The following is a 13344-nucleotide window of genomic DNA, read 5'->3' on the forward strand; positions in this document are numbered from 1 at the left end:
TTTGCTAAGAAACTATTGATTGTGATTAGCAAGCTTAAAAATAATTACCTTGTGTGTTCATTGCTATCTTTGGACATACTCTCATATTCCTACTGTTATAGAAAGTATTGAGCAGCACAATAGGACGATTTGATGACTAAGGTGTTACACTGAGTGGGCGGGAGAAGGGTATTGAGCACGTCTTAATTGTTCCATCTCCTGGGCATGGAACAAACACACAACACCTACACAGGGGAGAAAACCCACTGGCCTTGCTGGGAAATACAGAATAAGCTATCCTCATGCCCTTGTTCCCTTGGGGGAAGGTATATCCAGTCCTTCCCAGTTGCAGTTATCACTTTCACCACATCTTTGGCAGAAGCCACAAGCCCACCCAGCAGCACAGGGACAAAAAAACACTGGTTTGCTTAGCACCTGGGGAAGGGGGGGATGAATTTCACCTGGGTTTTAACACCTACTTTAAAAGCCTGCTGGTGCTGATTCATACCTGGTTGCAGGTGACCCTGAATGGCTGACTCAGTTAATGATAACTGAAAGCCTGTCTGCCTCTAGAAGCTGTTGTTCCTGTAGCAGGGACAGTTGCAGCAAGCAGATGAATTTTCGTTACTTACAGCCCTGTGTACTCAGGTGAACCAGCATACACTTCAGTCTGCTCAGGCTTGGGCCACCTGCTGAGAGTGTGAGAAGAGCTCCCTATACCTGTCAGACTCCTAATGCAGGTCAGTAGCCACTTCAGGGGGCCACCTTCCCCAGGCTTTAACTCTTGAGCACCCCTGGAAAAGCTGATTTCTTGCCGTGTTGTTCCTCTCTGCTGAGAGAACCGAGGAAGAATAGCTTCTCCATTTAAGTTTGGTGTCAGAAGTTTGATGGTGAGACTGCTCTAAGATATGTCTGTGTGTATATATATGTATTTCCTATGCCTCTTCTTTAGGTTTCATATCCTTTGTGAATGTGTCAGTAATTTCAAATTGTACCAGTCTGTGATGCCTAGTCTGAGTTTGCATTTTTAACCTGTATTTCTCCTAAAGGTTTACTCTCATATTGGTTTGGTGTGTACCAGGTTTACCCCTAGCAGGCACCTTTCAGGGCCATGCACGGTAATGTGGGTTAGAATGTCAATTATGGGGTGTTTTGCAACCAGGGCTGCTTGCTGTGGGGCTGTGCCTGTCAAACACAGTCTCATTGCACAACCAGATAGGGATGTGTGGGGCAGGGTGCAAACTCTCCAGGCCACCTGCAAGCCACGTGAAACTGAGCGTGTTTGCCTGTCCACGAGAGGGATTTATTCCAGCTTTTTGTGCGTTAATGGCAGCCTTTGAAATTCAGAGCTAGAATTCACCACAGGGAGGGAGGAAAAATCCCTTGGTGAGGTATTTCCTGGTGCAATGGTCTTCAGATCGGCACAGGTGGGAGAGGTGAGTGCTGGGTCACAACAGAGTGACTCCCTCACATGGATTTTGGATTTTGTGATTTGTGGTGCTTCGAAAACATAAAAAGAATGAATCGCAAGGCTTTGGTACAGTAGCAAGGGAAAGTGTGGGCATGTTTGCTCTGGTCTGTGTCAGAGGAGGAGATGCAGATGGACTGCAGCTGCAGCTCTGGGAAAGCAGGGCTGGAGCAGGAGCCCTGAGGGCTGGCTGGGGAACCTGGTGGGGAAGGTGCAGCTCTTCTCCTCTCGCTGCCCTACAAGGGATGTTTCAGCAGCCCCAGGGAAGGTCTGGGCTGCATGGACCGAGAGCAGGTGATGGTTTGGGAAAAACTTCACTGACAGGAGTTTCTGGCAGCAGCTTTATGCACTAAAGGTATTGTCATATGCTTTTTAAGACCTTTTAAGTGACTCTAAATCTGTGTACTGCAGTAATTTCTCTATAAATATCAGTGTAAACTCTCAATGGACTCGTACATGTAAGCTATGTATTCCAAACAATTTGCTTCAAAAATATTTGGCCTGACTGAGAAAAATATTGTTGAAAGAGCTATTCCTTTCCCCTGCTGTGTTTAAAGGGGCTTAGACTTGAGTCCTTAAATGCAGCATCCTTTATTAGCATGATTCCAGGATTCGCAAGGATTTATATAAGAGCTTGAAACATTTAACATGTTTGTCACATTTAAAACCAAATGCTACAACTTTAAAATTTGATCTATTGGGCTGTACCAGAGCTAGAAGTGAATGTTGCATCATTTTTTTGTGGTTTGAGTACCTTCTCCTTCACCCAGGAGACTGCAACGTATTTTTTCGTGTCTGGCTGTCTCAGTCTCAGAGACTTACGTGGCTGCAGCTACTGCAGTTTCTGAATGTTTCACAACACTTTGGGGAGAATATTATTAGCTTAAACGTATCACTGGCTCATGAATACTCAGTGCCACAGATGAACTTTGACAAGGTGTTTGGTACCTTTTTTTTGGAAAGAAGGGCATGATTTTAGAGCAAGCTTACTAACAGATAATGAGCTACTGAAGATTTTGCACATCAGCAGGGAACACTGGGCTGAAACCCATCAGGTCTGGGCCCTGGAGAAGCTGAGCTAGTCACAAGTTGCCCTTTTACTTATTTGCCACATGAATGTAACTGTTATACAGCCCATTGGCTATACAAGCAACTTGTGATGTTACACAGTTAATTTTTGTGTTATATTTAACACTTTTGTCAGAAGTAGTGAGAAACAGGGAGAAATACTTCTGCTTGTATGTAAGCTGATGGCTTCGAGTCAACTACAGCTGCTAGCCTGGCAATAATTAGAATTGTTGCAAACACATGGAAAGAGTAAAATAGAAGATAGAAGGAAAAGAAAATAATCATCACCAGGGACATTTCTTTAGAATAATTTTATTAAAAGTTCACGTTTGAAGTGATGTCATCCTTTTTGTTCTCTGTATTTAATTGTCCTTCTGAAGCTTGGCATAGCTATTCTGATGTGCAGCAAAAATATTACATCAAAGGTGAACGTTTGAATCCTGGCTGAAAAATAAAACAGAGGGTGGTGGGACAGAGAGCAGGGGGGAGAACCCCCAAATGACTAAGAGTTCTTGAAAGTAAAATATAAAAGAAAATAATAATTTCTCTCCCCTGACAAATAGTTCAAAAAGTAGCCAACAGTTTGGATCTGGTATGTCACATTGCATACAAATGAAGAAACTGTCACCATCAGTTTCCTTTGAAACCTTTTGATCTTATCTTCTGTAGTAAAGGGCATGTGACTTGATCAGGTCTTCTCTTCTGTGATACACAGTCTGAGTCCTGATGTCCTGAAATATCTGTGACAGATTTCTCCACTCAGCTGATACTTTTTTTTTTCCCCTTTCCTTTCAGCGCCTTTTTCTGGGGTGGATATGATTTACCCTTCCCTCTCCATCCAGGAAAACCAGCTTCCTAAGTTGGCCATTTCCAGCTGATTTCCAGCTAATCCTATATATTATGTCTTAGTCAGCTGTAGTCTTATACCTGTTTTCTCTCTGCTTGTCAGGCTGGCTTGTTTTCCTAGTAAGAACAGGAAAGCGGAATTATGATATTTTGTCAAGACACATTAGACACACAATTCCTGTGAAAAGTCATGGGATATGTGTTCTGGATGTTAATAAAGGATTGTTTTGTTGCCGAGTACCTTTAAATGGAGGATTTGAATATGCATAGTCATAGCATCAGGGGACAGCAGTGGAAGGAAAAGCTTTCTAAAGACCTCTAAAACTTAAAAGCACAGTTTTTATGAGGTATTTATATTTTTAATATAGCTATAATAGCTAATGTGCTTTACTTGATTAATGTTGTTGAACTAGTGAAGTCCAGGAAAATTTTCCCAAAGGGCTAAACTTTGCTACTGTGGCAATTGATGGCAAAGCTATTTTTGACTGCTCTGCGAGGGAGAGTTGAAATAAGAACTAAGCCCCAGGAGGTCTTGCTGGGCTCCTCTTTGCAGAGTAAAGGCCAGAACAAAATATCCTTGGGTCCATGTGTTGTCACTGCTGGACTTTGCTGCCCAGCTCCTGGTGGAGGACACCCTTCTTGGTGGTGGCCACAGGGTAGTTTCTGCCCCTGCTGAGACTCCTGGAACAAGTTTGCAAAATTTGTGAGATTTGCAGCAGAGACAGAAAGTTTGTACTGATTGACTTTTTTTTTCCCCTTGTGGAAAGTAAGGGAATTGAGATGTCCAGGCATTGTTTCTACCCAAACTTGCTGATAAGACAAAGTGCTCGAGTTGCCGAGTTGAAAGCAGTGTTTAACTGGGTGAAGGTTACTGGGCAGTGTTTGCACAGGAGGTCACACTGGGTGATTTCTCTCAGCCTGCAGCCAACTCCACCCTGGAGCATGAGGTGCTGCCTTGCAAATGGGGAGTTGTCAAAGAGAAACCCGAAGATTTCCAAGTTCATAGGATCAACTGTGGGCTGCCTGCTGGCCGGAGCAGGTTCTGCTCTGTTTGGTTTTCCAGCTTCTGCTGTCAGCATGTCCCTGTTAGCCGTAAGGAGCTGGGAGAGGCTGGAAGGAAGCCTGCAGTGTGCCAGCTTGTCTGAGGTGCAGCTGGGTAAAGTACAGCAGCAGATCCTTTGCAGTGCTGGTACTGAGATGTGTTTCAGAGAGTGATTTTGTTCTTCAGTGGTTTTAACCCTGCGAACAGTTAGATGTGCTTACATGGTGAGTGTCCCTCTGTGTGCTCAGGTGGCTTGTGTCACTGTCCCTCAGAGCTGGGAAAAGGTGGCTGTTGGGCTGCTTGTACACAAGGGTCTCTTTTGGAGTCTTTGATTGTGTGACAGTCTGGGTGAACCAGAATATGTGGGACTGGTCCAGCAGCATTTCTCTGGTTGCTGAAGTCCTCAGCTCTTAGTTCCTGGTTTAGCAGAGTAGGAGAGCATGTTAGGACATCCTGCTGGTCCCCAAACAGGTGCTTAGGCTGGTTTGCTTCTAGGCTAGCAAGGAAAGCTAGCAAAGCTAACTTGACTTTTTCATCTGAGGAATTTGGCTCTTCCCATATCTGGGCTTTTTTCTCTTCTGTTGTCTGCTGTGTGATGAGTAAGAGCTGGTATTCAGCAGTGGTGCCTGAAGAGCAATGAGTTTGGTTGCCGAGTGGAGCTGAAGGTCCTAACAGTTGGGATCTTGGAATGCAAATAGCATCCAAAAATGGTTATGCCTTTTATCCATTAACACAAACACAGGTCAGATGTTTTAACTATCAACACGGGTGAAAAATCAGTCTTCCTGATGCTCCACAGGACTGCCAGTTAAGTATATTCTGGATGCTTTAGCTCTGGAGTGTGAGAGGCCAGGGACAGAAGCACCAGGAGTTTTGTCCCCTCTGCAGATGTTTGCAGCCTCCCCAGCACCCTTTATCTGGGATGGGCAGCACCTCATCAACCATCTGTCAAGCAAGGAGACCTGCTGGTGGTGCTGAGGGCTGGAAGGAAACCTCACATGTGGCTGGAAATAAACTGGTTGCCATTGAGACCCCCTTTCTCTCTTGGCTGGTGAGAGAAAGATGGTGAGGACCTGACAGTCACTGTTTCCCCATCAAGGAGTGAGGATGTGGGGGAATGTGGTGCTTAACACTCAGCAGCAGGGCTTAAGAGATCCAGAAAACCACCCATTTTCTTTCAAGGCTGATTCTGCAATCAGCATAATTTCTCAGGAGGAGGGGATTTTACTGTGGAACAGAAGGCTGGGGAATAGAGTGTTTGTAAAGGGAAAAGTAATTCTATTTGTGGGCTGGGAGTCAAAGACCTTTTTGGACTGATCACCTTTATCTGTCTGCTTTGCGTACAGGAGGCAAGTTGTTGGATAGTTTAAAATGTTGGCTATTTTATAATAATACTAATAACTTAAAGATTTTCCCAGCTGTTGGAGGACACAATTTTTCTTTGATAGGCCATTATGTATGCAAGACCAATTGGTAAACTGCAATGTAGTGTTCTGTAATTATTCTCCCCTGTAGCTTTAATGAGGAGATCTGCATGCAGTTTGATGGGAGAATATACTCTGCCAACAGCTACATCGAAAATCAAGACAGGTGTAATCTGCTTACTGTAGTCTGTGAATCCTCACCATGTGGCTATGTTATCTCTAGTGCATGTTTATAGAAAGATGCTTGTAAAAGGATTTAATTTAATGGAATAATGGTAACTGACACTATGAAAATGAAGGGGCTCAAATAATATGGTGAGCAGAGTTGTATAAACACTAAAGTAGATGATTAAAAAATTGGTGTATTATGTCATTTACTTATATGGAAAAGGAAAATGCAAATCAAGCCATGGTATGGACTAGAAGAAAGCATTCTCTGTTATAAGCCAGTCTTAGAACAGACTTTGGGGTGTGCACACAGCAATATCTGGTCAGTGGTGCTGATGTGCATGGCTGTCACTAAAGCTCTGTTGGGCCCATTTCCCATTTCTTCAAGTCCGAAGAGCAGGATATCTTCTAGAAGGCAGATACTCTGCTGAGCTGTAGCCAAAAGCTGCTGCTTTCTCTCAGATGGAAGAGTAGTTGTGTGATGAAAGGACAAGTTCAAGCTTTGTTTAGGAACCCACTCTGTGGTGGGGAAGCTTTGAGACTCTCACATGTGATGGGTCTTGGTTTTCTTACCTGCACAGTAATGATAACAATAAACTAAAGCCCAAATAACTTACCATTTTGAAGCCCATTGAAAAAAAACCCTAACTTTTTCCTTGCAAGCAGCAGATGCACAGGATGGTTAATTTGGAAAGATAAAATTACTTAGGCAGAGCTGTGAATCCAGCTCTTCTTTTCAGAGGCTGAAAGAAATAATACCCGGTCACTCTCTGTGGATGTGATTTATTAATTATCAGTCATTCTTAATCACTTGATACTGACATATATCTAACACACTGGAGAGTTTAATATCGGAAGGAATACTTACCGATGATTTTTCTCAGCAGTCCATTTTTAAGTGCTGGGGGAGATAATGTAGTGCCAGCACTTTGGTATTGTGTTTCAGATCCTGTGTGACTGTCCTTGAACATGGGGGATGAGTGCACAGAGGGTGGCAAAAAGTTGTTAGCAAGAGCTGTGCTAAGTGTGGCCATCCTCCTCACTGAATTGCTTGAAAGCCTTTGGCTTGTAGAATTCACACATGTCATGACAGGGTGGGGTTTTAAAAAATATTTAATTTTCTTTTAGTAAGGTAGATGAATCTGATTTGTTATTCATGCCAAGGATAGTCAAAGTGCACGATTGGATAAACTGTGTTACTGCATCTAGCAAAATGTGTTTAAAAAATACTGAGAGGCTCTTCTGTTGAAGAAAAATGGGGATTGGATGGAGTTGGGCATTGTTGTTAATTATCCTTATTATGCTGATCTTGCTCAGATTTTTGAATCTGGTGATTGCACTGACAAAGGAGCAGCCTTGATTTCTGCACATATGTTACAGTTACTTGTAAAACTGGGCTCACAGATTGCTCTGAAGCTTTTACTGTTCCTGCAGAACATTTTGGTAGTTCCAGCAGTTTGATCACAAATGCAGCATCTCTCTCCTAATGCTGTGCAGGTTGATAAAACAGTTGCCGAGCTGGAGTCCCTAAAGAAATTATTAATTATCTGGTTAATGTGCATCAGGCTGTGGGAGTGTGAGATTAATCACCAGTGCTGGGATGAGTTGCTGAAGTGGATTTTGGTTTTTCGTCTCCTGTCACTCGGTAATGGCTTTTCCTTCCTTCACCATCAGGTGAACAGGTGCGGAGATGCTGTATTTTCATTTTCCTGTAGTTGGGAACAGCCGGTGACCAGGAGATGCCTCTTTCTCAGTCCTGCTGCATGAGCAGTTTACAACATGGAGTGCTCCCTGCTTTGGATGTTCCAGCTGCAGGAGATGCTCCTACAGCACAGGGCTGACCTGAGCCTTCCCAGATAAACACATTTGAACACATGTGCCTGGGGAGGAATGCCAGGGAGAAGTGCTGGGCTGAGCTGAGTCTGGCTCTCCTCTATTTCCCAGGTCTCCAAGGGGTTGACTTATATTTGGAAGTGGAATTGCAACTTGACTCCTATTTTGAGTGTATTTATAGTACCTGGAATTTTTCAGTAAATGAACATTCAGCATGCCTCCTTTGTTTAACGTAACAAAAGAAAAATGTGCTCGTTTATTGCAAAGATACAGAAGAAGGTGGTTGTAGCTCAGTCTTTAGAGGTACCATTCTTAAAGCCGATGGGTTGCATTAATATTCAGACACTGTAGAATGAGTTGGAGTGCTTTCCAGTGGTGGTGGATCAGGACATTGAGGTGCAACACTGCAAGTGCTTGTCCTGTCCTGTTAACCATCAGCAGCAGCCTCAGAAATGGTTCAGTGTGGCCCTGATGTTCTTCCAGAGGTCCCTACTGTTTTACACATGCTTGCACCACACATGGCACCAGTGGGAATTTAAAAAAAAAAAGAGAAGTAATTTCTTTTAAATCCGACAGTTGTGTTGCTATGTCAGTCTTGTCCACAAAGCCATTAACAGCTCTGCCCCAGGACCTTTCACTGGTAGACCTTTAGTTTTAGTGACTACTCGTGAGGAGAGGATGGAAGGTGAGATGGAAGTAGCTACACACCAAAAGCAGAGTTTGCCTGTGCCAGGAAGTGTCTCTAGTTAAGAAAAGAAGGTGTAGGCAACAGTGCAACAATCATTCTGCTAATCTGTGCTGAGGGACAGAAGTAGAGTTTGAACCTCTCTATTTATAATGTTTAGGCATTTGGATTACTTTATCACCTCTAACCATGAGTATTGTTTCTCCCTGAGGAAGTCCTGTAAATAACCACAGCCACTGAAACTGAGATGCACAGTGCTTGAGGTTGGAGACCTGCTTTTAACCTTCTGCTTAACTATGTTGTAACAAGTGTTTGGCTTTCTTCTTTTGTTGGTTTGGGATTGGTTAGTTGGTTGGGGCTTTTTTATGTGAATGTGTAGGTATTGACCTTAATCAGCTTATGGGGTTTCTTTCTTCTTGGCTAAACTAGTGATGTTTTTTTTGTCCCTGCAGAACTCAAAATTTTGATTACCTTGCCACTTCAAGCAGGCAGAGATGCACTTGTATTTGAGATTGCATTGCACTAATCCATTTTTGGGTTTTGCTGCCCATATTGTACTATCCCAAATCCCTCTTCAGCTAAAGATGTTACCTCAGGAGGGGAAGAGATAGGTGTGCAGTTTTCAGAGAATTTGCTTTTTATAATAGCTGTGTGCTCCACTCTGGAATCCCTGAACAGCCCATGATGGCATAAACATCCATTTGTTTGACAAGCTATGGTATAACTTCACATTAAATGTAGATGACCCATTTGTGTTTGAAACCCCCTAACCAGCAAGTCAGCATGGCAGCAGTGGGGCTTTAAATGTTAAGCAGTCTTTAGGGCTTCTGGCTGAGTATTTGCACTGGAGTTGTTTGGGTTTCTGCTCCTTGCAGAGCTTCCTGAGCTTGTTGTGATAACTAAAATCAAGTTTACTTTGTTAAGCTCAGCAGTTCCCAGCACTGAAGAGATAACAGGGGGAAAATAAGACCTTTAGGAGACAATAAGTACATTTCTGCCTGTATGGGGATGCAGGTCACTGTCTTTGTATGACTTTTTGATGATGATGTGCCCATTTCTTTATGCGTGGTTGTGTGCCTGTGCATGCAGGTGTGCTTTTGCCCACTGTGATGTACAAAAGCAATGAAAAAGGAGTGTAGAACTTGGGAAATGTGTGAACCATAAAGAAAGTAACTCGCCAGCCTCTTTAGCTCTGAATCTCTAGTGCTTAAAAATAAGTGGAATAGCAGATTTTCAGGTGAGTAAATTGTGCAAATTCACGCCTAATTTACATGTATGATCACCTTGACTGCTTGTACAAATCAGGTAATTGTGCATGCAAATAGCTAATTAACACAATTAGCTGATCTGCTGATGCAGTCTCGGGATATGTAAGTGTATACTAGCCATGTAGTTATCATTTATCTACAAACCCGTTGTATGAAGAAAATCTAAGCCCTCATAATTAAGCAGCTGTGAGGAGTTGCTTATTTTTTTAGCATCACAGGTTTTGGCTTTGGGGTGGAAGTGTCTGATGGGGATCACAACTGTTTTTCCAGTTGGGATCCAAAATCACTGAGGTTTAGTAGAAAAATTTATTAAAAATTCACTTCAAAGTAGAAAGTCAGCATTGCTGCTAATGCACACTGCCAGCACTGAAGGCTTCAGTCATGCCCTTCCCATATAAATTGTTTCATAGTTTGGCCCTATGGCTTCGTAAAAGTACCTGTGAACAAAGCTTCTTAAATGTCCACTTATTACTACTTTTAAACAAGCAAAGTATTTAGGATTTTAAATCTGCATGCCTCCTTCCACCTTGGTACAAAAGAATTTGCTCAAAAAAAGGTTTAAAGGGCAAGTCTCCTGGTCTTGTTTATTTGTCTAACTTAGTCTCTTCCTTAGCATATTTTACTGCTAAGCGAAAATAGCCAGGCAAGTTTAAACATGCAAATTATCCAGGTTTTGCAACAGCATCTCTGGGCACTAAGTATGAGTCCAGGGGTTTCAGAAGTGTTTCTCCCATCTCTGTTTCTGTTACTTTTATAGCTGTTATGGGGTGGACAGACAGCCTTCATCATAGCAATTATTTATAATTTCAAACCAAACATAATATGAACTTGCAGTCAGTTCCTACAAATAATTTAACATCAATACTTCAGACTTCACATTGAATGTGCACGAAAGTAACAGCAAAATCTTCTGAAGGCAGATATTTCTTGAACTATCTCTTTAAAAATGTCTCTGGGTTATAAAATAGAATAATTGAAACCAGTGTATTACATGTGTGACCTACCTAGGACAGAATTTGCTCTCTGAATTTCCTTTCTTAGAAGTGTAGTTTTGTTTTAAAACAAAGATGAAACATGCCATTAGCACATAATGGACCAGGATTCAAATTGTAACAGAAGTTTTGTGTCCAAGACCACAGCATGTATGTCTTCCATATTTCTCACAGTGATGTCTGTGGTCTGTACCATTTTCCTTACTGGAGGACTTCAAAACAAGCAAAAAGAGCACCTTGTTACGTTCCTGACAGTAACACTCATTTCCTTAAAATCTGCTCTGTGAGGGCAATTACACGTGGGTGGAATATATATTTAGAAAAACTGCTATGAAATATTTTACTGTCATCTATGTGGCCTCCAGACAAAGAACCAAGGGACTTCAGCCTAAAACACAGTGTGGAAAAAAAATCCTGTTTCTGGTAGAGCCGCATCCATCTAGTGGTAGCTGGGTGCAGAGTCAGGAGAGAAGAGAGCCAGCCTGATGTGGTCACAAAGCCTCTCCTGAGGGTCAGCCTGCTTCTAAGCATGGACAGGGGAAACTCTCAAACATAGAAAATCTACTTTAAAGGACAGAAAATCTACTTTTAATTGTTTTTAAAAAGCAGAATGAAAAGCAAAGCAAAAACCTCCCAAGCCAAGCAGCTAACCAACCAAAAAAAGTTAAGGCTTGGATGCTGGTTAGCATGCTGATACCTGAGAGCACATCCAGCCCACAGCTTGCTCTTATCAGCTTGTGTGTCCCAGCCCTGGGAACAGAAGGCAAGGCCTTGCTGGTGTGTGCATTGGGCTCTTTCCCCCTTCCAGTGCATGCTTTGCAGTTTAAAGATGCAAAATTCATTGAGTGACAAATGATGATTAGTGAGGAGCTGAGGCCTATCTGCTGGAAAGGGAGCTGGGGAGGATGACTTTATTCCTGGGGGTGTCAAGTTTTTCACCTTGCTGCCCTTTAAAGGAACAGTGGCAACTGTCTGCTAAACATTTTATTTAAAAATTTTTTTCAACAGAAGGAGCAGCTTTTATGACTTTTATAACTTGTTATTTATTAATGAATCCTAAAAATTAAAAAATAGTTGGCTTTAAAAAGCTTTTCCATCATCCATCAGCCCAATTTTCCCATTGACTGTACTGACGACCTGGAATTGAAAACTAATGGGAAATGAGAAGAAAGCAACAATAAAAATAAGCAATCTGGTTTTGAATGCCAAGCATAATGAGACCAAGGGAGAAACAGAACTGAAATAAACTGAAACTAAAACAAGCAAAGCTATGTAGGCCTTGATGTTGGAACAGATTAAATCCTTCTTTCTCCAGAAAACAGAACTGTGGCTGAGGGCTATAACATGCTCAAGTGTCTCATAGGTGTGTGGTGCATTTCCTTCTAGCCTGGATCTGGCTGTGGGCTGTACAGTGCCAGTCAGAAAATGAAAGAGCCATTTACTGAACTGTTTGGAATTGGGAAGGGCAGAGGAGATACCTGGCTATGCTGATGACATTTATGCTTTTGGTTGGTTGAAATCCCGTTAATATCTATTAATACAGGCTTCAAGCCTTCTCTGAAACTTTTGGAATTAGCTGTCCTTCTGTTATTTTAAGAGACAGTTCTTTTTCTTTGGATCACTGATGCCCTATTGAATTCAGTGGGAGAACTTGTACCTGTGATGGGATAAAGTTTCCAATCCCTGTTTTACTTCCTTAAGGACTAAAGGAAAATAAAGGCTTTAGGTGATCTTTTTTAAGATCTTTTTAAAGAGAGGATGCAAGTGCCAAGTAGTGAGGTGGCATCGTACAAGTTCCTATTATTTTTTTCTCCAGTTACTCTTAGGCACTAAATAAATGGTGCTGAAAATGCAGTGCTGGTGCAAGTGCCAAATTGCTGCCATATGCAATGACTTCTCTCCTTGCCCTTTCCTGTCGAAGGCCTTAGTGCCAGCCAGGAGCGTGGCTGATTGCCTGTGCCTGATGAAGGGACATTTGAGGAAATAGGTGATGGCTGAACGCCTCTAAAATTGATGTTGTGTAGATGGAATCAAGTCTTGCAAGTAAGCACCTTTGGTTGGCTTTGGTAAAACCCCTTCACTTCCCCTGCAAATAATCATAACCAAGTTGAAATCAACCAAAGAGTTGATGATTGGATAGAGGAGGAACCTGCCCTGGGAGTTGATACCCCCATTTTGTCTAAAAATCTGTGCCCACAGTCACTCCCTCTAGCCTTCAATTCAGGAGCCTGCTTGAAACCTCTCCCATTGTGATGTCTGCAAAGCATGATCACCATTATCTCCAGGAGGTGATCAGAAAATTATATTCCCTTCTGGCAAAAGATGGCCTCTTCCTGAATGGTCACACCTTTGTCTTGCAGCCCAGAGCCATTTGGTGTCCCTGGACCCAAAGACAGAAGCACCTGGGCTAATCTCTTTGGTACAATGTGTAAGAGTGTTGGCTCCAGCCAAGCAAGTCTCTGTGAGCATCCTGGTGGTGGCTTCCAGGCAGTTTGAAATCCTGGGTGTTTATCCTTCAGTTTCTTTGTGGCTGGGCCTTGCTTGGGTATTTTTATTGAAGTCCTGTGACAA

At 42.5% G+C, this 13344-nt stretch overlaps 1 protein-coding gene across 26 annotated transcripts in view; it reads left to right on the forward strand.

The window, feature by feature from the left end:
* Window positions 1-13344, forward strand: part of ESRRG (estrogen related receptor gamma) — a 389265-nt gene that overhangs the window by 108531 nt on the left and 267390 nt on the right. Inside the window, exon 1 of one of the 26 annotated variants that reach the window (XM_085054816.1) lies at window positions 577-719. The exons of 23 other annotated variants lie outside the window; for them this stretch is intronic. Coding sequence is in view for 1 of the 3 variants with exons in the window: in XM_085054794.1 (XP_084910920.1) it covers window positions 1386-1415 (30 nt within the window). In the remaining 2 variants the exon portion in view is untranslated. Of the gene's footprint in view, window positions 1-576; window positions 720-1274; window positions 1416-13344 lie in introns of those variants that run through there. 2 more of the 26 variants (XM_085054794.1, XM_085054817.1) reach the window with 2 other exon arrangements.

This window comes from Lichenostomus cassidix, chromosome 3 (genome assembly GCF_008360975.1).
Source record: "Lichenostomus cassidix isolate B80296 chromosome 3, HeHo_3.0, whole genome shotgun sequence".
NCBI classification, from domain to species: domain Eukaryota; kingdom Metazoa; phylum Chordata; class Aves; order Passeriformes; family Meliphagidae; genus Lichenostomus; species Lichenostomus cassidix.